Source organism: Macadamia integrifolia, chromosome 1 (assembly GCF_013358625.1).
Source record: "Macadamia integrifolia cultivar HAES 741 chromosome 1, SCU_Mint_v3, whole genome shotgun sequence".
In the NCBI taxonomy this organism is placed as follows: domain Eukaryota; kingdom Viridiplantae; phylum Streptophyta; class Magnoliopsida; order Proteales; family Proteaceae; genus Macadamia; species Macadamia integrifolia.
The window spans coordinates 3,846,072-3,872,366 of NC_056557.1; the positions used below are offsets into that span (position 1 = coordinate 3,846,072).

At 37.9% G+C, this 26,295-nt stretch overlaps 2 protein-coding genes across 2 annotated transcripts; one reads left to right on the top strand and one right to left on the bottom strand.

Moving 5' to 3' along the window:
- The first annotated feature begins 2,847 nt into the window (after positions 1-2,847).
- LOC122079599 (probable serine/threonine-protein kinase At1g09600) lies at positions 2,848-8,342 on the top strand. Its single transcript, XM_042646205.1, has 5 exons — positions 2,848-3,424; positions 3,754-4,665; positions 6,270-6,554; positions 7,151-7,468; positions 8,091-8,342. Exons 2-5 carry the CDS (start codon positions 4,201-4,203, stop codon positions 8,340-8,342), a joined length of 1,320 nt encoding a protein of 439 aa, XP_042502139.1. The 5' UTR covers positions 2,848-3,424; positions 3,754-4,200.
- Positions 8,343-13,506: 5,164 nt separating this feature from the next.
- LOC122074912 (exonuclease 1) lies at positions 13,507-19,912 on the bottom strand. Its single transcript, XM_042639912.1, has 12 exons — positions 19,626-19,912; positions 19,492-19,528; positions 19,221-19,395; positions 19,022-19,100; positions 17,994-18,038; positions 17,770-17,919; positions 17,534-17,651; positions 16,803-16,903; positions 15,605-15,702; positions 15,425-15,517; positions 14,418-14,641; positions 13,507-14,172 (listed from the first exon to the last, which is right to left on the bottom strand). The coding sequence occupies exons 1-12, from the start codon at positions 19,701-19,703 to the stop codon at positions 13,544-13,546; spliced, it is 1,827 nt and encodes a 608-aa protein (XP_042495846.1). The 5' UTR covers positions 19,704-19,912; the 3' UTR covers positions 13,507-13,543.
- Positions 19,913-26,295: the final 6,383 nt, after the last annotated feature.

Below are 26,295 nucleotides of genomic sequence, written 5' to 3' on the forward strand. Positions count from 1 at the left end.
CCCACAGTCGAGTTTCCTGAAGAGGACTGGTGGACCCCTGAGGAGTTAGAGCACGGCACCGACTGCTCGTGCGAGAGTTGTGCTGTGGGACAGAAGTTCTGAGGCCGTGTTGAGCTCCACTTCTGAGGCCGAGCTGATCTCTACTACGTGATGCCGAGCTGGGCTCAACCCTTGATGCCGAGCTGAGCTCTAACCTTGATACCGAGCCGAGCTGTGTACTCTGGTTGTTTTTGTGGATTTCCTTACGTACCTAATAATTGAATTTTATTCTTTTTGTGTATATATCATGCCTTCAGGCCCAAATGTATATAATTATTGTATCATTATCCGGGTATCAAGTAATATGGGATTATTCACAGGTAAAACTTAGTCTTCCGCTGATCTGATGAGGTTATATCAGTTATGTGTATGCTGTGGTGGAATACAGTATCTGATGATCTTGGCAGGTTTGGGTTAACCGGTGTTAACTCGGTCACTGGCCCGGTTCAGTGTGAACGGGGTGTGACAGGTTCCCTCACCTTTAACCTGCGATTTTTCTCCCTGGAACCTTCTCTCTCTCTCAGCTATCTTTCTTCTCTTTGAAACCCCTTATCCTGTGATCTCCTTCTCTCTGAATCCCCTTCTTCTGTGATCACTCTCTCTCTCTGAAACCCCTTCTCCTGGGATGTCTCTCTCTCTCTCTCTCTCTCTTGAAACCTTCTCCTGCGTAGATCCTTCTTCTCCTTCTCGATTCTTGCCTCCTTCCCCTCTTGAATCAGTGAATGCGAAGGTAAAGGATGTCCTAAATCTCAGCAACATGGGAATTCAGAGAGATGAGGGTTTGTAGAGAAGAGAGAAAGCATTGATACGAAAAGGGATTTTGGAGTGATTTGAGCGCGCAGCAAGTGGGAAGGGAATTAGGGCTCAGATGTTGGAGGAATAATTTCTTTAATTTTGGGACAACTAATTATCTGTCTCCAATTTTGCAACGGAAAATATTCGTCTTCAATGATAAATATGTATTGAAGTAATCATCTAGATTTTGATTTGTTTGAATGTAACGTGATTTAGATATTTGAGTGCGCATATTTGAAAATTTCTTTAATTTAGGGACAGATAGTTATCCATCCCCAATTTTGCGATAGAAAATTTCCGTCTCTAATGATAAATATTTTTTTTTTCAAATTTAACGCATTTTATTTTGTGTTATACTATAAGATATGTAGCAATGGAACTATTTCTATCTCAAATGATTTTTTTAGAGACGGAAAAAATCCATGGTAATAGATATAAATTCAATTAAAATTCATTGTAGTAGATATAAAATTTAATCATAATAGCGATGGAAAAATTCCATCTCAAATATTGGGACGGTAATATTTCTGTCCCATATATTGCGACAGAACTGTATCCATCTCGAATGGTTTATTTAAGGGACAGAAAGCAATCCGTTGTAATAGATGTAATATTTAATCATGATAGCGATGGAAAATTTCCGCCTCAAATATTGGGACGGTAATATTTCTGTCCCATATATTGCGACATAACTTTTTCCGTCTCGAATGGTTTATTTAGGGACAGAAAGTAATCCGTTATAATAGATGTAAAATTCAATCATAATAGCGATGGAAAAATTCCGTCTCAAATATTGAGACGGTAATATTTCTGTCCCATATATTGCGACAGAATTGTATCCGTCGCGAATAGTTTATTTAGGGACAGAAAGTAATCCGTTGTAATAGATGTAAAATTCAATCCCAGTAGCGACAGAAATTTCCGTCTCAAAGGTTGTGACAGTAAGATATCTGTCCCAACTGCTAAATATGTAGCGACAGAATTATATCCGTCCCAAATAATTTGTTAAGGGGATATAAATTTTGTCTGTCGCCAAAAAAGTGTTGCAAATGCCCTCTTTTCTTGTAGTGTGACCAATTTCTTACCTGAAAATAGTGGCTATGACTAAGTGACACCTTTCAGTGGCTATGTCCAAGCGACACCATACCAGCAAGGTTCTTTTTCCCTTTTAGTTTATTTTGATTCCTCTTTTTTAAGTTGCATCAGTAAATCTTTTTTATAAATTAAAATTTTAAAAACAATATCAAATTAGCTCATGTATTATATGGATAGCATCTGTATGATATGTATGTTTATCATATTAAAAAAAATTGATTAAAATATTAATTGATCATGTCAACATGGAGAAAAGGAGAAAAATATGTCTCATGCCATTTTTGTAATAATCTTTACACACCTAATGTGATGAGATAAATATTCCACATTTTTATCCCACTTGATAAGCTTTTGTGAGCAATGGAGTTAACTTTGGTCACGTGTGGAATACCTAGTCACCCTTCAACCAAACCTGTAAAGACTACATTTGAAAATTGTTTGGAAGCTAAGAAAAGAGAAGGAAAAAATTCGAAAGCCTTCGAATTTGATAAGAAAAATAGAAACATAAATAAGCCTAAAAATAATCCTAATTACCAAAGTACCAACGATCAACCATCATTTCATGACATGGGAGGACTGGAATTTCATCTCCCCAACGGTCACAGTTTGAATATAGAGTTCCAAAGGCCGCTCATTTATAAAACATTTTTATTTCAATTAAAATAGTATATAAATTTTCTTTTCCACTTTCCATCGCTGTATATGGGACCGTTAATATAAAGTCAGGTGGGACCCATCGTTGGCCATGTGGCACCAAAACAAAAGAAGTGGGTCCCACTTACCGTAGCGAGGTGGCACGTCGTAAGGAATGGGGCGAAGAGTCCACTCGTGCGGTGGACAGCAAATCAGCCAAATCATGGTGTCGGATCCTCACAGGCTTCGTTGCTCGTTAGAGAGTAGAGACCCTCCCTTCACGGGAAGGCCGTGCTTCTCTGTATCTAGCTCCCCTCTCTCTCTCTCTAGCATTTTCTCTCTCTAACATTTTCACTCTCTTTGAATTCAAGAGAAGAAGAGAGAAGAGAGAGAGTGGACATGGGTCAGCCAGCCAAAGCCAGACCATCTTACCACCTATGCTGTTATAACCATCCAATCTGTCCAATCCCAAAATCCCTCGGCCACTCGCATTTCTAGGGTTACCGAGATCCGAAAATCTCTCGCTTAGCTCCCCTCTCTCTCTCCCTCGTCTGTGACAACTGACAACCCACATTTCAAATCAAGGAATTAAAAAAAAAAAAATTCCAAGAAAACAGAAAGAGATTATTTTTCGAAATTCCGAGGTTTTTTTTTTTTAATCGTCAAAATTTTATTCTTCGTTATTTCTGGTATTTTCCATCTTTTTCTCTCTCCTTCCTTCTCGATTTTCCAGAAAATAGAATATTAGCAGCTTCTGTAATTGCTTGTACCAATTGAGAACACAAAAGAATCAAAGGTCTCTCTGATCTCGAGTCTCGACACGCCGTGGGAAGTCAAGTCTCAGCAGGATTCCTGTTTCAAGGTTTGGATTTTGATTCGTTTCCTTTTCTTACTGCTGGATTCTGGCCTGTGTCCGACGCTTTCTGGTTTTTTTTTTTCCTTTTCTTCCCCTCTTTTACTTGGAGGAGTTTCTTGTTCTGAAAATTTGATTTATTTCAAGTGGGTTTTGATCAAATTCGTCTAATGTGGGGATCTGGGCTTTTGGAGATCTCATATTGGGTAATTGGTTTCTGAGATTCTTGATTTTGGTATCCGGACCTCTCACCCTCTCTCCCTCTCTTTCTTTTGTTCCCCTTCCAACTTTCTTTCTCATTAATTTCTCTTCTTTTTTCGTTTTTTTTTTTTTTTCAGTTCATTTTCTGGATTTGGAGGGAGAATGTGAGTCTTCTTCACGTTGTTGCACTAACAGGGTTTGGATTTTCAACGAGTGCACTTTTCGTTGTTGAGGTGGGTTTAGGGGGTTTGGAAGAGGGAAGAAAGCAGCTGTCTTGGATTATATAGAATTTGGATTTGCAAGGTTTGGATTTTGGAGGAGGATTTCAGGGGTTCAGATGGTCACTAAAAATGTTCAGTGGTTGGCTAGGATCAAGGGTTTTGGTTTATGGATATTGTAAGAGAAACGGTCAGCTGATTCGGGTTGTCTAAAGGTTCTGGAAAATTGGACTTTCAGGAGGGAAAGAATGCTTGTTAATCTCTGCCCTTTATGCGTCAGAAGTTACAGGCAATAACAAGAGATTTTGCAGGGAATTGCAGGGGCCCAGAAGTTACTGTGACAAGAGGAGAAGGTGAGGTGGAATTATGGGCTGCATTTGCTCAAAAGGGGCCTCTAGCGATCAGCCTGCTGAGGTACAGAGAGAGAAAGAATCTAATAAGTCCTCCAAAAGGCTGGTTACTCCCTCTAAGAGAGAGGCAGTTGTAGTGGAGACTAGGAGTATAGGTAATGGAGGGTCTGATGGATTGGCATTGCTTAAGGCACCACAACAAGAAAATTCCAATTCTACTCCACCGATTCCAACTGATAAAGGAGAAAAGAAACCATTGGTTGTCCAACCACCACCAAAAGGCCATCATCAGAGACGGGCCACATTAGATATCAGCACTGGCCGGGGCCAGCTGCCAATGTCAAGGATAATTAGTATATCCAATGGTGCAGCAGGGGAACATGCTGCTGCAGGTTGGCCATCTTGGCTTACAGCAGTGGCAGGAGAGGCTATCAAAGGGTGGGCTCCTCGAAGAGCAGACACATTCGAAAAGTTGGACAAAGTAAGTTATGTTTATTTTTCATATGTGTTTTTTAAGTTGATGCTTATTTTTCCTTCACAACATATAGATTGTTATTTTTACTCCTTTGATTCTGAGTTTCCCTCCTCATATGCAACTCTTAGTTATTCATTATAAATTCTAGTACTTGATGTAGTGATAACCAGAGAAATTTGAATATTTCACTAAATCACTTTTAATTTTTTTCTTTAGTTAGACCTTATCTACCCCTAAGCGTATTTTTGATTAATTTCTAGCCTGTCTACTGATGGTATTTTATTTCCTGTTAAAGGGTGTGCAATCTTAGTGGGAAATGATGTGCTGATGATCAGCCTGATAAATTGATATATGTGGTACCAGATGTTTATAATAAGTTTTAGGTCATCTAAAATGTGCGAACTTGAGTCTTTTATGCGTGGATTGGAACTGTTTCAAAGGTTTAGGTTCACTATTAGAAGAAGAAACCGCTTAATTGGTGCATATTCAATTAGAATATCATCGAACGGACTTAAAAACTATTCAGGCCCATTCTTATTCTAAAATGGTTTTAATGTTGAAGTCCTTAAAGCTTTCTTATCTTCCTCTTATTATTATAGCGAACAACCTTTGATGTTCATATATTTTTCTTCTCAAGTGTTGCTTGGAACTTTGTACTGTTTCAATGCAATGCATCATTTTCTACTAGAAGCAAATTAGAGAATAGGCTTTGCAATTCATTTTCTTTCTTTAGTATGCCAAATTTTTATTGAATAAATGGTCGAATTTGTTGCTCCAATACATTGAGCTATTTGTAAAAGTTCAGAAGCTGTGTACTTAGTCATGTTCCTGAAAAACCAGCGAACTTGGTATGGTCTCAGATGAAGTGTAATAATTTAGTTGTTTTTTTAAAACTTCATCGTCAAGTACTTGATATATTTGGTTTGAATACATAAACTCAAAAGGTTTAGTAGTAGAAGTGTATCCTTTGAAAGATTATACAGTAGTCTACAATTTTCCCTAAGTATAATGTATCAGGAGAATTCTGAATAATCTAATCTCTCATTCTCACATATGCTGATTGGCTTGGGCATTCTACTGGTGTCGACTCTTTCATTGATAACGAAGGCCTCAGACACATTGAGTTGGGCATAAAAATTTTAGAAAAACTGGGAATGTTAGAAGGGAAAATTTCCACTTCGCAGTCTAGTGTAAATAAGTGTATTGTAGTGCCCCACCCAACTAGCCACATGGCATAATGATGTGGCAATTCCAACCGTTGGATAGAGAGTAGATGGTCTGGATAGTCCACTTGTGAAATTTCAGATTCAACTTCAATCATATACTCACCCATGTATTGGAATGCATGGCTGATCATCCAAACAAAAAATTCAAAAAGAAAATAAAAGCACAAATTAATTTACCTCTACTAATGTTGGAGTGGAACATATATCAATCCCTCGACTGGGCCACCGATCTGTGTGAACCTTTTGTTTTGCAAACATTCTCCAATCTTTTTGAGATGTCACAAATCTGGTATCTTGTTTAAAGAAAAGGGATTATAAAAGGTTTTTTCGTCTTTCTCATACCTAACTTTTTTCCATACATAAATGAAATTCCTTTTTACGCAGATTGGACAAGGAACTTACAGCAATGTATACAGAGCCCGTGACCTTGAAACTGGCAAAATTGTTGCAATGAAGAAAGTTCGGTTTGTTAATATGGATCCGGAAAGTGTCCGTTTTATGGCCAGGGAAATCTATATTTTGCGTAAACTTGATCATCCAAATGTTATGAAGCTTGAAGGGTTGGTCACTTCTCGTATGTCATGCAGCTTGTACCTTGTATTCGAATATATGGAGCATGATCTTGCTGGGCTTGCGGCAACACCTGGTATCAAGTTTACCGAATCACAGGTGTCTGCTCTTTCTTTTTGCACTTTTGAGGAAATTGAAGGTTCTCACTAGGTTCACCACATACAATGGGTTGACATTGCAACATGGTGCATTGTGTTTGGATCAACCATGCAAGAGTTCCATCTATGTCATCAAATGAATGATCCTAATCACTTATTGTCTAAATATATTCCTATATTCCTGGAGCTTTTGCAAATTTCCTTTCTGAAACTTAAAGAAGATAATGACCAGAATGAAAAGGATAAAACATCCTCAAAGAAGAGAAAGTGACAAATCTGAAAATTATAAATGACATATTTTACTAGAGTTCCTTAGTTTGACATCTGAATACTCTCTTTATGTGCCACTCAGCATGTGACTGAAGTGGTAGGCCTAGTTACAGTAGCATTTAAACTAAATTTATGGTGACTTGGTCACTTCGTCTAATTATGGTTTGGCTATGTGAATGTTGGTACTTGTCCTGGAATGCTGTTAAACACGCCATCCTTGTGATATTCCTAATAGTTTTCTTAGGGCCCCTAATTTCAATGAACTCAGCTAATATTAACTTCTTTCTGCACTTGCTATTCAATGCGGCACTCTTGTTTTGATTGCAGATTAAATGTTATATGCACCAGCTACTTCGTGGGCTTGAACACTGTCATAGTCGTGGGGTCCTACATCGAGACATCAAGGGTTCAAATCTTTTAATTGACAATAATGGTAATCTCAAAATTGCTGACTTTGGGTTGGCAACCTTCTTCAATCCTGATAACAAACAGCCATTGACGAGCCGTGTTGTTACTCTTTGGTATCGGCCTCCTGAGCTCTTGCTTGGTGCTACGGATTATGGTGTTGCTGTGGACCTCTGGAGTGCTGGTTGCATCCTTGCAGAATTGCTTGCGGGGAAGCCTATAATGCCAGGAAGAACTGAGGTACGAGTCGTGCATTCTGCTTGGTGCCTTGGATGCTTACACTTTTTATTTTATTTTTGTTTTCACTTTTAGAAACTTATAGCCTGCTGTCACTTCTGTAGTACTTGATGGAGGCCTCTATAATTATGAGCTTGATGAAATTTATATTGCACTCCCTATCCATTAGCTACCCCCTAACTTATACCGTTCATTAGCGCCCCATTTTGGGTGGGCCAGCCCAAAACTTTGATTGATCTGAAAGATCATCAGATTAATCAATTCATGTTAATCATCTATTTAGAGCTACATTATTATTATTATTATTATTATTATTGAGCATTTGGAGCTGCAATTTTGATGGCTAGTATCAGGTAATATCTAAAACAGACAGGAAAGATCTGGGTCTATCATCTTAATTTTACCATATCCCATCTGAATGTGGTCCACTGGTTTTAATCTCTTGGTTGTTTAGTGCATGGGCTATGTGTTCTAATATATGTGGTATAAGCAGCACCAATCTAAGTGCTCTTGTGATTAATTTTCCGTTTATAGAATTTATTCATGAGAAAATAATTAGATTTCTGTTTTCTTACATTGCATTGACTTGATTGGTGATGGAAATCTCCATATTCACTGTTACTAGGTAGAGCAACTGCATAAGATCTTTAAGCTTTGTGGTTCCCCATCTGATGAATACTGGAGGAAGTCAAAATTGCCGCATGCAACTGTTTTTAAGCCTCAACAGCCTTACAGGCGCTGTCTTCTTGAGACATATAAGGACTTCCCCTCATCTGCTTTGGCTCTCCTGGATGTTCTACTTGCAGTTGAACCTGAAGACCGAGGATCAGCTGCTTCGGCACTTAACAGTGAGGTAATTTGTGTTTTTTTTTGCTGATTGTGTGACAATGGTCTTGGAAATCTCTAAGTTGGTAATGTCTGTTTTTTTTTTTCCTGCGTAGTCTTGTTTGTATTGTGACCAGCAATCTTGCACTCTTAACAGCTAACGATAGCTTCTACAGAAAAAGCAATACTACCTTGTTTGTAGAGTTGTCATTTTTACATAGAAAATTAGGTCATGGTGTATTATTATTATTATTATTATTATTATTATTATTATTATTATTATTATTATTATTATTATTATTATTATTATTATTATTATTTTGGGGGTAAATCGGGTGTGTCGAATATGCATGCTGTAATGATAGGGATGGTTTTCCCTATCAGAAAAAATGATAGTGATGGTTTAGATTCAATAGAACCTCAAATACAACTCAAAGTAAATACTAATGGAGTTCAATTTTCTCATGTATTATTGAAACAGAAGTCCACATAAGTCGACAAGAGGAACCCAAGAAATGATCCCAATCCATTTTTTAACTTTATTTTCTTCCCAAGGATTATTTAAGGTGCAAGTAAGTTGGTCCGGATACCTTGATTAAAAAATAAAAAGTCAACAAGAGGAACTACAATAAAAAGAAGGGAGAAAGAAGCCTAAAATTAAGGCAATTTGGGTCAATGGCCCTACACCCATACACAGGGCAAAATGACCACCCCACTCATTTTGAAAGGCAAAAATTTTGCCACTGTTGATGGCCACATTGTCTATTTGAAAATCTTTACCCAAAAAATAAAGGACAAGAGATCACTACATGGCTGTGTGGCCCTTGCATCAATGGGAAGCTGAGAGCGCACACAAGAACATCAATATAGATGGATTTTTTATTTCAAGGGGTGAATGCTAATTTCACACATTCTTGCGTCTGAGCATAGAAACAATAGAACATTCTTTTTCCCAAAAAATAAAAAAGAAACTACAACCCCAACGTGTATCACGCAATGCATTATTATACAGTAGTACAAGAGACCAATGGGGTTGGTATCCTATTAGTGAAAATGCCCTCAACCCATCGTCTCTCGAGTCGGCTAGTTGTGGGTTCGAGTCTTTGTATGTCCACTATCGCCCAATGGTCCTGCAGAAGTGTTTCTTGCCATATGGGGACTTGTCTTGGTGAGCCATGATTAGGGGTGTCAATTCGTGGCCCGACCCAACTAAACCGATCGGGACCTACCGTTTATAGATCGGCCTGGCCCAGACCGTTTATTAAACGTGTCAGGCTTGAACCAGGCCCGTTTATAAATGGTCGGTCTCGGTTTTGCTATTTGAACCGTCGGGTGCCCGACCGAGATCGACCGAATAACGCCCGACCGAGACTGGCCTATTGTGCACTGACTTGGCCCGACCCTTTAATGATTGTAGAATACCTATTTTACCCCCCAATTTAAAGAATAAAAACTAAAAAGTAAAGACATGTTCACATTTTAAATAATGGTTATATTTTGTATCATTTATTGATTTATTGTCATTTTTTTGGGCTTGCATGAGTGGGCCGGAATATAAGAGCACATTTTAAATAGGGCCCGTTTAACATTAAACATGTCCGTAGCCCAGTTAAGGCCTGACTAAAGCCCAATTAAGGTAGCCCGATTAGTTAAATGGGCGGACACGGTGTAGCCTTTGAAAGTCTTCAAGCCCGATTAAGCCCGATTAAAATCGGACCGACCCAACTAGTTGACACCCCTAACCATGATCACTACCATGGTTTAAAGTATCTCCGATACCGATACGATACCCTCCGATACGTATCTTAAATTTATCCGATCGATACGATACACACCGATACGATACATGAAATTTTTAAAATCCTTTCGTATCGATATATATCCTATGATACATATCGATATGCACCAATACACTATCGATACGTATTGATACTCTATGAAAAATATAAAATCAATGTGAAATATACGTTTCGGTATGTATCAGTACGTATCGATGAGTATTTGTATGTATCGATCGGTACGTATCGATGAGTATCAGTACGTATCGGTGAGTATCGGTATGTATCGATCAATACGTATCGGTGAGCATCGGTATGTACCGATACAGTGCGCTACGGTCATATAGTGGCCAAAATGAGTATTTTTTTTCAGAAAACAAGAATTTTTGAGGGGTTTTTGTTCCAAAGTTGCTGCCAGTCATATTTCTCTCTAACTAAAGTGGAAATCAAGGTTGGGAACAAGGATTTTACATTTATGGGACAACTACAAACCTTGAATTCTTAGTGCGATACCCTCAATTTAGTGTTTATACATAATACATGTTATCAATAGTTTTTTTTAACAAATTTTTTATGCAAAAGTGTTTAAAAAGGTGTTTCATATCCATTTATGTGCGTATCTTTAGCGTATCTTAGCGTATCTCTGATACGATACGATACCCTCCGATACGTATCTTAATTTTGGTCGATCGATACGGTGACCGATACCGATACCGATACTTTAATCCTTGATCACTACCATAGAGCACCCTTTTTTAAAAAAAAAAAAAAAATCAGTACAAGAGGAATACATACACATATAAAGGTTGAAATTTCTCCTCATGGAATCGGACCCATCTAAACTTTGACCGGGTCAAAAAAAAAGGCCCATTTTTTAATAGATTGAGGTCCACATACCTTAGCCTAACTTAATTTAGTTTTTGTCCCTCTCCATTAAGCATGAAGGAAAAATTCCTCACTCAACGAACCTTAGAAGAACCTTGGCCTAATTCAAGTTTACTGACCTCAAGCTGCTCAAGAATTAATCGAAACCTTTACCTGTGAATGGCAATTTTCAATTTTTGGGCTATCAACCATGGTTTTAGGTAAGGGTGTTAAATGTAAATTGAAACCTTTATCAAAATCGACTCGTTTAAATGGGAATTGTTAAATCATTTAATAAATGGTTCGTTTTGGTTTGAAAAAGAGCATCTGTGTAATAAATGGTTCGATTTAGTGCATGTCTAATTGTGGGGCCATGACAATTGTGTTTTGGGCTGATATAGGGGTGCTAATAGGTCAGTTCGGTCTGATGTCATCTAGGATGAACCGGTTTTAGGCTGATAATGGTCAAACCAAAACCAAATCATTAAGCCAAAGTTCATTACGGTTGGTTTCTGGTTTCATTGGCTTAATGGAGCTCTTATCAGGCTGTTGTTACTACCTCTGTCATTGTTTTTTTTGGTCAGTTTCGATTTTGATCAGTCCATCAGTCCTCAATGTGGTTTGGTTTTGGTTTCAGTTTCTACTTGTTTCATAAAACCCCAAACCATAACCAAACAGATAAGGGTTCGGTTCAGTCAACCAGTTGGTCCTACTGATTTGCGCTGGAAATTGACACCTGTAGCTGATGCAAGGATAATTCTTCGTAGACTTAAAACCATGGGTCTCTATCAATAGTTGGGGAACTTACCATAGACAAAGGTGATACCTTTCATGTAGTAAAACAGAACCCAGCATTCAAAATTGAAACACTTTACTGCAGGCATCGTCTTCTCCTTATGTCACTCTCACTGTAGATCTCTCAACCCCATTATCTTCCTGATAGGAACTTTTAAGTTTCTCTCTTCTGTAAAGTAGATAAAAAGTTGAACTAGAGAAGGTAAAAGGATACCCAAGCTAATCCCACTTAGACTGTAGGGTCCTTTTATTAATCCCCTTCCATACATTTTTTTTCTTTTTTAATGCCTACATACCAAGTATACTCCAAAACCCACTCTATGAATCTCATCTGCTTATCACGCAGATAACCAAGTAGAGAAGCAAGCTTGCCTAAGATTAGACTAAAAATGAAATAGTATCATATAATCCAAAATGGGTTCTTTAGTTTTACTGATTTTTGAAGATTTTGAAAAGAACAACTTTTGAGTAAGAACATATCCTGTCATGAATGAAAGACTATATCTTCTTTAAAAGATTGGGAAAGTTGATCTCCTTCACACCAAACCTTGAGCAAGATTTGTTGCATACTTGCATATATGTAGCTTCCATAGGGGAAGCCAAATTCAAAGAGAGCTAGCTTAATAAATTCAGAAAAGGCCCACCTCAAGAGCTGAACTGATGGTCCTAAGAACTTCATGAGTGGGCCCATGCATCATGCATTCATATGTGACTATGTGTATGGACTAGGGAGTAGCTAGGTTGAGTTTGGAATTATTGGAGTGCTGCTTTGATTATAAAGTTGGCCATTGTTGGGAAAGAGCAAACTAGAGTGTCTTCCAGTCCATTGGTTGTAAATGGAAGTAGTAGGTATTTTCATGAATGGCCTCAACCATCCAATGGGAAAGAATCAGTTAAATGTAGTCGAAGTCATGACAGAACCTTCAAAAGGGCCAGGAGCCTCTCTTATCTCATTAGACACATAGGTTTCTCATTCTTCTGCCTAACTTCTCTTTCAAGTCAACATAAAACTGGTTAGTGAAATAGAGGATTATCCAGCAAGCCTAGGTTCCTTTTTAGGTGGGTTCCTCTTTCCTTGAGCTGTTTATTTTTGCGTGAACCTTGGACTGTGGTTAGTGAAACGCACTCGCCCACAGAAACCTTTTTCTCTGAACTACATTGTACTGTTCAGCAAAGGGCCAAGGGTTCAGTAACAACCCTAACCTCAACTAGATTGGCGGTAGTACAAAACAACAAAATGGCTTGAACTAGATTGGATTCACCATATTCCAATTTGAAATGACCAATTCGTCTAACCCAATTCTGTTTTCTGAAACCTCATCTTCTACTGGGTTTGAATTCAATTAATCATTGGTCAAAGAGATGAAATTGTGGAATTATTCAAATTTATCAATCAAGAATGACCCTTGCACTAATTCTGGTCACAAACACTAGCTTAGCCTAATGGTGGCAGCTTCTGCTTGAAGAGCCGGCACTCGAAGGAGAAGGTTGTGAGATCAAACCCTATCATATGCATATGTGAGTGGGTGGGTGTGTAGGAGTAAGTGGCCATTGGCCCTACTAATGCCTAGTAGGCTGGCCATTGGCCAACGGCTCCCAATAAAATAGTAGATTAAAAAATAATAATAAATAAATAAATTTTAAAATGAAAATAAGCAAACTCTGGATCTGCTCTTATCTAGTGTCCTAGACAGCATTTAATGGATTGACATGGCCTTCACCCAGGGTAGCAAAAAATGGTGAAGCTTTAATGAAGCTTTATAAGATCAATGTCAAAACTGATGTAAAATACCCAGAAAAAAATGGGAAATAATTACTACAATCGAGTAAAGAAATTAAGAATGCTATTATTTTTACACTCAGAGCTCTTGCAACTCATCTTACTATTTAATCTCTTCTTATTTCCCTCTTTTCTCTTATTAGGGATGAACACTGTCATAGGCTTAAACTTTACACTCTTTTGAGATTCTGCGGTACCACTCGTCTCATCCAAGTCATCTACATCTATTACCTCTGAAACTTGTTCAGTGGTTGTCTTTCTCAGCTTCAACTGAGAATCAAGTTTTAATTTCTTGAATGGGTTTTTGAGAAACTCTACTTTCTTGAGAGAGTTTTTGAGAAACTCCATGGTTGTCTGTCTCTGCTCCAACTGAGAATCAAGTTCTACTTTCTTGAATGGGTTTTTGAGAATCTCTCTTCTTTCTATAACCTTATCTGATTCTTCAGCATCTATCACCTTAGAAGCTTGTTCGGTAGTGGTTTGCATTTGTTCCAACTGAAAATCAACAACTTTTCTTTTCTTGAAGGGGTTGTTGTCTGGAAATTCTCTTTTTTCTTCAATGTCATCAACTTTCTGGTGGAATTCTGAAGGGGCTATTAGTTTTTCAAGGGCAGCAGCTTCCTTCAAATAGCTCCTCTTATCCAAAGTCACCTTCTGCTCTGTATCTGTTCATGACAGGAGGACTAAAACATTGTAAAAATAAAGCTGACCACAAAGTATGCACAACATGCACACAGACAAGATAGAACCAGATTAGTGCATTTGGCATGCCAAGCAATCTTCACATAATTGAGGTCTCATTATGACTAATATATTACCAAATAAACAGGTAAGAAGTGGACAACTCACACAACACAGTGGAAAAGCTTCTCTATAAACTATGAAGTTGCATGATTAAAAGAAAGCTTGCCTGTATTCCTTTTATCTGTTGTTTCACAAGAACAAAATATGGAAAAGCAGCTCTCTTGCGTAGACATCACCACTTGGGTCTCCGCTCTTAGCACTTGATCAGAAACTAGAGTTACATTTGGATCCAGACAACCTTTAGCTTTCTTTGAGTTACCAAAGGCTTCCATGGTAATTGGATCTAAGCGACCTTCAGCAATGGCAGTTGCTACTGATGAAGGGATGTCTCTAAGTTCATTTATGATCAAGGAGAAGACATTTTAAACATATTGAGGATAAACAAAAGCATAATGAATCCAATGGCAGCATCGTAATCAAATATTTTAATGCATATACAATAAAGGCATTAGAGTACCAATAAGAAGCGATATATTGAGCACAATGCACAGATGAGAGAAATTTAATTTTTTTTAAAAGTATACTAGATGTATTTAGCCAAACCTCTTTCAGTCAGGATAAGGCTTAGTTGAGTTGATCTTTCAATACAGACTACTCTGGAACGAATGTCATCACGGTTCTTTCGATGTTAACAAAATGCCCTCAAGAATGTTCTTTGGTCTCTCATATAGTTCCTTTGGTGGAAGTATCTGCTCTGCCACCAAAATATTGGAATCTGAGATTTGTGGCACTTTACCAGATGAAAACTGACAAAGATGGTTCAACTGACCATCTATGAGGACCTCCTGAACTATGCATGTTGTATAGTGTCCTTATTGATTGCAGCCCCATAAACAATTATAGCACTAGAACTTTCTAATAGAAGATGAAAAGGCAACTTTTTCCCAAGTGGAATAGGGTCGTTAGCCTGAACATGCCATGTGGAAAATCCATACTCTCATTTAAGCTACCACACATCCAATTCACAGAAAAACAGGACCCCAATCCTGCTCTCTGTAAACAGATACCAGTCCCACACGATGAGATATAAAGTAATTTAGAAAGTTGACCTTTCTTGGGATTAATTGAACTCTTAGACTGGTGATTTTAAAATGACTAAAAGAGGAAGGATACGGTCCCAGGAAATCCAGATTGCCATCTAGAGATTGCAAAATCTTTTCAGGTAGAGGTTTTATGTGTTTTATTGTCTTTGTGCCAGCATCAAATCTACAAAGAAGAGAGAGGAAACAATCATTATAGGCAGAACAGGAGAGAATATGAAATTGAGTTTCGAAATAAACAACTTTAACATACATTCTGGCATGCTGAAATACAGCAACTGCTTCTCTAAAAGACTTTATGTAATCTTCAGGCATTTGATTGTGCTTAGTAAACTTCAACACAGACAAAACCTGTAAAAATATCATCCATACACAGGAAGATTGATTATTAACTCTTATAATGGTATATTTCATAGATAATATAGGACACATCATACACCCTAATTTGAAACAAGACTGAATTATGATTGACGTTCTTTTCTTTTTTAGGTACAAAATTATGATTGAGGTTCACATGAGGTGCAAGAAAGTACCTCATATGTTCAAATATATGCCAGATTTAAGAAAGATGTGTGCTTCTTTCTTTTTCTTTTTCTTTTTTTCCTTTTTTTACTATTATTTAAATGCTTAAAATTAATTTGCTTTCTGCTGCCAGCAAAAGTGTACATCCTTTACTTATAAAACCTATAATGTCCATAATGCAGACCAATATACATGCATCAGGAAGCTCAGGCAAAAAGCCTTCAAATTTCAGCTTAAACCCAATTGGATCAGTAAAATAAGAAGAGGGTATAAGCCAAGGTCCAGGCTTATTTAGGGGGCCAAACCCTGAAAAAGATTCCTCTCCCCCCAACCTGGCATACATCTTTCCAAGTTAATTATCCAACCCAAAATCTAAAAATGTTTGGTGGAGATGCCCAACCAGTACATAAAGTCACACCAAGTCCCAAAAACCAATGTGGGATCATCCCACTCCAATTCTTGACCCTTATTGATGGCAATAGAAGTGGTACACATAACCCCTCATAACTGGGTTGTACACATGAATATACACTATCAAGGTATTATTGGTGATGGCTCTAATACTAAGTTGAATTAACCAACCCAAAAGCTTAAGTTGTTAGGTGGAGAGGAACCATTATATGAAGTTATCCAAAGTCCCTAACTTAATCGATATGGGAATATGCCCAAGCATCCCATCTTCTAGACTAGTCCTTAAAATACAAAGTCAATGCAAATATCAAAGTGAACTTAATACAGATTAAACAATCTTTCTTTTTTCCTGTCTATCTGTATTTTTCTTCTGGAAGTCATTTTCTCATTGAAAACATTATTATTTTTTAATTGTATTATCTCACCTAGAATAAGCTAGAGTCAGCTTGCCTGGTCAAAGTTTCTTCACTTGGAAACCAATGAATAGGCTCATTTAATATAAGCTAGATTAAGCTTACCCGGTCCAAGTTTTTATACTTGGAAACCAAGGAGTAGGCTCTTTTAATCCCAATTCCAGGTACAGATGGAAGGAAATCACATCCAGCTAAAACACATACACCTGCAAAATGAAAAATTAAACAAGGTGAGTGAAACAGGAAAAAATATTAAAGCTTGGAGCAATTAATTGACAAAAACGGAATGATGCCGAGGTTTTATTTATCAATCAGCACACAGGAAAGAAATAGCACTCCATTATTCATCAAGACCCATAAATGTGATATTTTCAATAGGAAACAGAATGAGTCTTATATATATATATATATATAGAGAGAGAGAGAGAGAGAGCAGAAAAGATTCAAGGGAAGAAAAAAAAAGCCAAAAATTTTGGGTTTGGCTAACACAGCCATATATTAGTCTTCACGTCCCATTCCTGTTTGGGGAATAATGAGTGAGAATTTAGCTCCTTGAATGGAGGGGGTTATGTCGGTTTTAGCCAAACATGTGTACCAAAGACTCCAGAATTTTTTTCCATAGTGCTAGGACAATTAATAGATGATGTGGCACAATATAGAGTGGAATTGCAGAACATATGAGCAGCAACTCCAGTTGAAAAGGGATAAAGCATTGTTGAGTTGAAGGTTGGGTGAGAATTAAACCCATGGGGAAGTACTCTAAGGATTAAGGTAGGATAATAAGTTAGTAACTGATATGAAAATCATGTAAGAACTAAACTGCAATATGAAGTCACCTGTGAACAATTCTTTATTGAAATTCTGGAAGGAAGGGCTAAAACCATTGCCAGAATTGAAAACCTTCTCCAGCACAATCTCCTCACCATTGCCATATCGATCCATCTTAAAGAGAATCTGTTCCCAACAAATGCAAATCAAAGAAGATGACAATAACTTCAATAACAGATGAGAGCAAGTCACCAAGATAGTGGTAAACCTCCATATGTCAATGTCAAAGTTTTGCAGAACTTACAGCGGGGCAACCATAGGCCAACAGGTCGCTATCTTCTGTAATCACAGCCTCAATTCCACCTTTTTCAGGTTCAAGGCTTGACAAATATGCCAATTGTGCGTCAGCCTCATATGGAGCAACTACAAATTCGATGTTTTCTGACCTCAGAATCTGAAAAAGTCGTTACTAGACTACATTCCAAATAGCATAATCAACAGAGGATTAAGTATTAGTATAAAGCAAACCTGAATCAATCGATGTGCCATGCATGGAGTAATACTGACAGCTCTCTGCAAGGGGGAAACACATAACTATGAACGAACCAAATGACTGAATGTCATGAAGACAAACGTAAAAATTTATTGCAATTACTTAGAATAAGAAATGTCAATATGCGGTTCTCTAAAACAACAATGACAACACAACAAGAGGACAATAGCTTTTATACCGAATTCGAGGAATATTTTATATTTTTATGTTACATTGTCCATTATGAACCTAACAATCCAATGTCAACAGAGCCAGTTTGATCATGTTAACAAAAACCAATGATTGTAAAAAAAGTGTGCCAGTGAAACATTCTAAAAGGGAAAATTGAAGGCTAAAAAGAGGTGGGTGGAGGTAATGACATACAACTTGATGAATTAAAACTAAGGCAAGGATCTTGGCCTAGACAGGGAAGAGTAGAAGAACAGTTCATGCAGCTGACTGCAGACATTTGGAAATGTCTTTGCTGAGTTGTATAGTCTAATATGAGTTGCAAAGTTGGATTTTGGAGGGTCCACTGCTGCACCATCAAAGCCACGAAATAGAAATGCAGTGGGATGAATCCAAGACTACAAATTAAACTGACACTAGACTGGACAAATCCATATAGCCTGAGAGAATTTTGTTTAGGATCATGGAAGGACTAGCTAATCAGAAACAGTTACCAAAGATGTCTGTCGAACTTATGCCAATCATATTACACAAAACTCTCATACTTAAAAGTGTACAAGCTATACAAAAAGGGTGTAGACGGAAAAGTTGTCCATATCTAATGACCTCAACAATGTAAATGAAACAAAAGTAAGACCCTCTAAGAATAACAGGTAGTGCCATGCACACCAGAGCTCATCAAAGGACGACAGTTACATTATAATTGACACAACAAACCTTTGCAGCTCATCACCATCTTATTTTCCTAACCATTCTTTACTCAAACGAAAAATGGAGAACAGAAACATAAACAGCATAGAACAACATCTATAGTGCGGGAGTTAAGACTTAGTACCTGGAATAACTCAATGGCAGCATTAACTTCACCTTGATCAAGTTTTTCCTTTGCCAAAGCAAGATTAGTTTCTTTTCTCCTGAATCCACAGAAACGACCCAAGATTCAAATAATTCCCATTTCAGAAAATGAATTTGAAAATCAATTCAAAGACTGGAAACTCAAAAGGGAGAGAGAGAGAAGATGGGGGACAACTTACCTATGTCGTTCATTCTCCGTGTCTGCCTTACATGGGATGTTCCCACCATCAAAAACAACAACGGGTGTAACTTTGTGGTAACGAAGTAGATTGATTCGATGCATAAAGTACTGCAAATAACGAGATTTCCCATCGCCCTCAGAATCAAGACACAGTTCCATGCTGCATGAATAAGCTGAAAAAAATTTCCCACTCTATCAGATTCATGAAATAAATAAATAAATAAACAAAAAAAAAAAAACCAATTAAACAAAAATTTGTAAGACTCTACCTCCTTTGTAAAGCCATGAATAAGCATCAATCCCAACCTGTCAACGGTAAAACAGATAATCATTAAGGATGAAAATTTGTTGAATGACAGAGGAGTATCAACAAAATTAGGTTAAAAATATAAGCAAATCTTACACGTTTGCCGGCGTATTTTTTAATGTGAACGGGTTCGATAAAGGGCTTCATGAATTTGAGAAGATACGAAATACCCATTTTTTCTAAGTAAGTAGATCTTCTCTGTTTTAATGGGTTTTTTGGGGCTTTTCTTTCCCAGTATTGTAAGCCGACGGATGAAGATTCGGCGGAGTAATAGAAAATACGCCGGAAAACGCTCCGTTGGGGTTGAAGATGCGGCGGAGAAAATGGAGGTCGGAGGGGGAAGAGGCGAAGAAGTCAATAAGCTGAGAGCTGAGTGGGATATAAGTCGCTATACCTTAGAACACAATATTGTATTATATCATGCATTTATTTGTTGAACCCATTCAAATGTTTTCCCGCGAAACCTTTTTGAATTTCACATCTCAGGAGCCACTCCCGCGCGCTCGCCACAGTAAAAATTTTTGGGACCCACAATATCACATTTTTGGGTCTTCAGTCTTGACTCTTCAATCTTGAATTCTTGATTCGATATGGTTGACTCCACAAACTGTGCAATTACCGCATTCTACCATTGGTAAATGTGGGACCCACAATGGGCCTTAGATGGTCAACACCAGTACACTAATTAAACGGAAACCCACCGTAGAAAATTGGTCTGATTTTGTTACAAAAAGCGGTCCGTTTCGGTCTCATGATTGAAACCGTCTAACCGAATTGGATTTACCATTTTTAAATCGAACGAGGAATCTGATGGCCCTGCAGTATTTTGGTACTGTGCATCTATGAAGGTTTTTTCTATAAATTTATGAGTCTGAATCCCCACCCTACAGGTAACCACTTACACCACTCCATCTTGCACCGTCCATGGGGTGTAGGGGCCAACTTTCCACACTTCATGGATTGTGCCAGATGTGGTGCGTGGTTGCCCAAAGGAAGAGGAACCTTTTTCTAAATTTATATTTTTTTTTTCTTTTTTTGGGGTAGAGTTTATGGTTATGGTTTATTCTCTATAATATGGGAAAGGTGAGAGGATGAGGGGTCCATTAATAATGAAGAAAATCTCGTGTCACCATGGATGTATGCAAACTTGTCGAACTATGCAAATCTTTGGCATCGTTTGATAACGTTTCTACTGATTCTGTGTCTAGAAACAGCAGAAACGGTTTTCACATTTTCAAAAATAAAAATGGATTTTTTGGTGTTCGATAAACCTGTTTCTTGAAACATTTTTTACAGACATAATGCTACTAAAAAACCCGATAGTATCATCGAATGCCCAAAAGGGAGAGAGGGTTTGGTTGCCTCTTTTTAGGTTTAAATAGTTGAGAGATTTATCGGGTACAACAGTCTTTTTTTTTTTTTCCTCTCAAATTCGTTTCTAGAAAACATGCATAAATTTTGATTTATGTTTCTAGAAATAGGTGAAACATAACAACTTTATCAAACGCTTTTTAGGTTGTTTCTTTAATTATGGGAAGAAGAAAACGCATAAACGGTAAAAACGGAACGTTGTCAAACAATGCCTTTGTGTTTCGTTGTGTGATTATTTTTTTCTGATTTCAATTTATTTCCTACGTTATTTTAGGCTTTAGTTTCTATAGAGACTATTTTCAGCTTCCTCTTGATGGAGAGTTTTAGAAACATAGATTCGATTTTACCATAACTACTTCAAGTAGCCGTTGCTCGTTTCACCTCATCGCTCACCACAATGGATCCAATCACCATTATAAGTACCCAATGAATAGAAAGCCTTCGTTTGCATCCATGTTGTGCAAGAGGGACATTTGTTTGCTATTCTGGATAAGAAAACAACAAATTATACTGGAATCAAAGAATGAAAAAGAATACAAATTTCCAAATCGAAGGCTACAGTAATGGTCTCTCCATCAGTTGTCTACTTAAGGTCTAAACTACTCTGTGCTTTAGGTTATAGAGTACATCAGGTGATCGTATGAGCAACGGATCTATTCTTTTGATGAAAACGGGAATTTGATTTTGATTTTTAGGGATCATTTCGATTTTTAAGAATGTTTGGTATGATTCTTAAGGAAATTTTATTTCGTCAATGTCTCTCTCTCTCTCTCTTCTCTCTCTCTCTCTCTCTCTCTCTCTCTCTCTCTCTCTCTCTCTCTCTCTCTCTCTCTCTCTCTCTCTCTCTCTCTCTCTCTCTCTCTCTCTCTCTCTCTCTACTCCCTTGTTCCTCCCTGTAAATTGTCCCAACCACTGCTACTTGCGCAACCCTATTAGAAATAATGCACCCGATGTTGAGAATCACAATACTGATGTTGTTGAGATGCATTATTTGGTTGAAGCAAGATAAATTGTTGAAGAAGATCAACACCGATTGTTGAAGCCAATGAACCAAACAGGTTGAGTCGTATCAGAAATAGATACTCTTCTTAAGGTCTGAAATACCCCCTACAATAGTACAATTGGAGATTCTTGTATTTTACCTACAAGATAAAACAATCATTGATCTTTGTTTGATTCAACATAGACCCTGATCCTTTAAGAGAGTAAGGTTAAGCCGAATAGTTCATAGAAACAAAACCAAAAAATAATAAAGAAGACAATAAATAATAAAAACATTTTGAAGTAGGGATTGTCTTACTTTAAATAAAAGAGGAAGTGACAGTTCCAATGGGTATTTTCAAAAGTCACGTCTCTTCCATAATATATGTCTATTGATCATCCATACATGCTTTCCAATAGTCACACCTATTGGTCACTTAGGTGCCCATTAGGAAAAGACAAACCTCTACAACACACACATTGACGAAACAAAATAATATTTTGAGTCTTTAATTTTCAAGACTATTAAAAGATTCCAATAATCCCCAACAAGATTTGAAATATTCAATATAGTTAGTGAAGCCCCCACAGGTTTAAAAATTTGATAAATTTTTAATCGAATTATTGAGCATATGATACATAGTAGAATACTTCGTTGCATGTGTCTTCAGGACTTGAACCTATACTAGGTATAATGAACTACAATATAAAGTACAAATAAAGTAAGACTTCTTGAACCTTTCGTCATCGTCGTAGCGGACTACCCCATCAATCATATTTTAACAGTCGACCTTAACTACGATCCCTTTATGGAATTGACATTTTTTTAATTAAAGCTTGGCTTGTCCCCTATCCTAGTTTATAGATGTTTAGATAATTAGCCTATAAAACTCTCATCCGTAGGTGGCCTGACCCCCTACATCCACTTTGGTCAGCCTATAGTGTACACCACACCTCAGTTAACACACATTCACATTTCATGAGATTTGGCTTGATTAAGAGTCTATAACTCATAATCCTTTTATTGTGGTGGTTAACACACATCCACATGCCATGGATCAGCCATGTTTCAACTTCACAAGAAAATTCGTAATTGTGGTGTAAAGTTGGCAAAGTGGAGCAAGCACAAGTTCCATAATGCTCATTTTGAGATAAACAAGATTAAAGAAAAACTGGAATCTATACAATTCAATGTTGCCTCAGATGACCATAGAGCCATGGAAAATGAATATAGAAGCCAATTGGAATGCCTACTCCACCAAGAAGAAGTGTATTGGGCCCAAAGGTCAAGAATTCAATGGCTTTATGCCGGAGATCGCAATACAGCTTCCTTCCACACTGCAACTGCGTGTCGACGACACATAAACCGTATCACCAGGCTCAAAACCTCCACTGGCCAATGGGCAACTAAAGAGGATGAATTGGAAAACCACATCAATACCTATTTCTCAAATTTATTTGCCTTATCTTTGCCGACCGATTGTGGTAATATTCTTTCCTACATCCCTACTCTTATCAGCCATGACTTGAACGTACAACTCTGTGCACCTTATTCAGTGGAGGAAATCCACAAAGCAGTCTTCCAAATTGGTGGATATAAGGTGCGAGGGCTGGATGGTATCCCAGCAAGGTTCTACCACCTGCACTGGGAATTGGGGGGGGAAGATGTAATTAAAGTTGTCCAACATTTCTTCTCTCATGAATTTATGCTTCGTGCATTTAATAAAACAACCTTAATTTCATCCCGAGGAGGAAAATTCAAACTGAAATGGGGCATCTCCGCCCCATAAGTTTGTGTTCTGTGATCTACAAAACAATTACCAAATGCATTGCTAACCGACTTAAGCCCATACTACACTCTTTAATTTGCCCTATACATAGTGCCTTTGTTCTAGGTCGATCCATTTCAGATAACATTTACATTGCCTATGAAGCCCTAAATCATATTCTTCATTCTAGGAACAAGTCCGGTTTAATGGCAATCAAACTAGATTTGTGCAAGGCATATGATAGAATTGAATTGGCATTTCTTGAACAAATACTACTAAAATTGAGTTTTGTAGGTAGGTGGGTCCAATGGATAATGAAATGTGTATCAACAATTCAATACCACATAAAGGTGAACGATAATTTCATCGGACGTATCATTCCCCAACGAGGACTTCGGCAAGGGTGCCCTGTGAGCCCATATTTATGCATTCTCTGCCAAGAAGTATTGTCAAGCACAATCAATCATGCTTTATTCAATAGATCATTGTTGGGTATACAGATCAGCAAGAATGGCCCTATTATCACGCATTTAATATCCGCCGACGATGGTATGTTGTTCCTCAAGGAGAGTGTGATTGAATGCAATGCTATGGGGTCCATCCTTCAAGATTATTGTCAAGTCTCGGGGCAACAAATTAATCAAGGAAATTCCAGCATCTTGTTCAGTCCACTTACACCACAAAGCTCCCATTATGCTACTCTTTCCATTACAGGTCTCAAAGAAGTCTCTTCCCATGGTGCTTACCTTGGTCTGCCCTCCCACTTTGGAAAATCAAAGCGCCAAGTCTTTGCCTTTATTACGGACCATTTGCAAGCCAAGTTAACTGGTTGGAGAGATAAACTCCTTTCTGATGCAGGGAAAGAGATCATGATCAAGGTTGTGGCATCAAGTATCCCGACATATGCAATGTCAATCTTTCTCCTTCCTCGTGATTTATGCAAAAAACTTAACAACATGATACGTAAATTCTGGTGGAAGAATAGCCAAGGTCAAAGCATCTCATGGGTAAAATGGAGTAAGGTTTGCCTTAACAAAGAACAAGGCGGATTGGGCTTTAGGGATTTTACCCATTTCAACTAAGCTCTCCTAGCTCGGCAATGTTGGGAATTCTCAACGAACCACAAAGTCTTTGGGTCCAAGTTTTGAAAGCAAAGTACTTTCCAAACTCAAAGTTTCTTGAGGCCACCACCCCAAAGTCTTGTTCATGGGGCTGGAGGAGTATATTATCAGGTAGGGAGTTGCTGCTCAAGGGTCTTTGCCGAAGAATCAGTAATGGGTATTCCATATCTATTTACCATGATCCATGGTTGTTGGCACTACCACATGGTCGAATCACTTCCACCCCAAATCAGAAAATAGGGCAAGAAGTTAGATCCCTCATCGATTGCCGATTTAACAATTGGAGGACTAACATTCTAAATGGTCTATTCAACACAACAGAAGTTAGAGCAATTCTCAAACTCCCCATCCTTTTGATGTACCACGAAGATTGCTGGACTTGGGCATTCTTAAAAAATGGTAGTTTCATTGTCCAATTAGCTTATTACACTAGCTTTATGTCTGATTCAAGCCAATTGAATATTGCTTCCAGCTCTACCTCCAACAATTTTTGGGAGTTTATTTGGAAGATGGAAGTGCTTCCAAAGGTTAAAATCTTCCTTTGTCATTGTGGGCATAGCGCACTCTCGGTCAACCAGTCACTAGCTAGACGTAAAATTAAGGACACCGCTACTTGCTCCTTGTGCTAAGTGGAAGATGAGTCAATTACACATGCCTTGTTCAAGTGTAGCCATGCATCTGCTTGCTGGCAAGCATCTCCTTTGCGCCTCAATACAAGGGAGTTCACGGTCAAGATATCAAAGATTGGATCACCTTTATCAATTCTCGTTTCAAGGACATCGAGAACCAACGGAACTTGGACCAAATATGGAGTTCTTAGTCCTGGAAAATATGGAAGACAAGGAACCGTTATATATTTGAGCTCAAATCAGCTTATGTTATATCAACCTTGGTTGCTTTCAAAATTTTTGTTGCTGAAAATCAACATGCACATATCACTCATAATCAGCAAGAAATCTCTCTTCCCCACCCAATATCGTCTCTTCCTACTACTCTAATGGACCACTACTCTATCACCACAGATGGGGCATGTAACATATCTACACACCGTGGAGGGAGAGGCTCGATTATATGGAATCCCCAAGGAAACTTCATTGCAGCAAAATGCAAATGGTGACTCAGGTTTTCAACATCAGCTATCAAGGTGGAAGCCAGTCGTGATGGAGTTCTGTTAGCTAAAAGCTTAAATCTGGATCGTACTACGATTTTCTCTGATTGTTATCCGGTTATAACAATCCTTAATGGTCTTTCAGCCTCTATAGATTGGGCTACAAGTGCACTGGCCGCACATGTTCTCCAACTTAGATCTTCCTTTCTTTCAATTCATTTTTGTTTTTTTAATAGATATCAAAACTCTTGTGCTGATTACTTTGCGTTTGGGTCATCCAGACTTTGTCTTTCACATGTTTGGTGGTTGTGCCCACCCCGTTTCATTGTACATCCCTCTCTGATTTCTGCAAGGAGATTCTCCTTGGCATAATTTAATTAAGTGATTTTCGTCTAAAAAAAAAAAAGGATGAACAA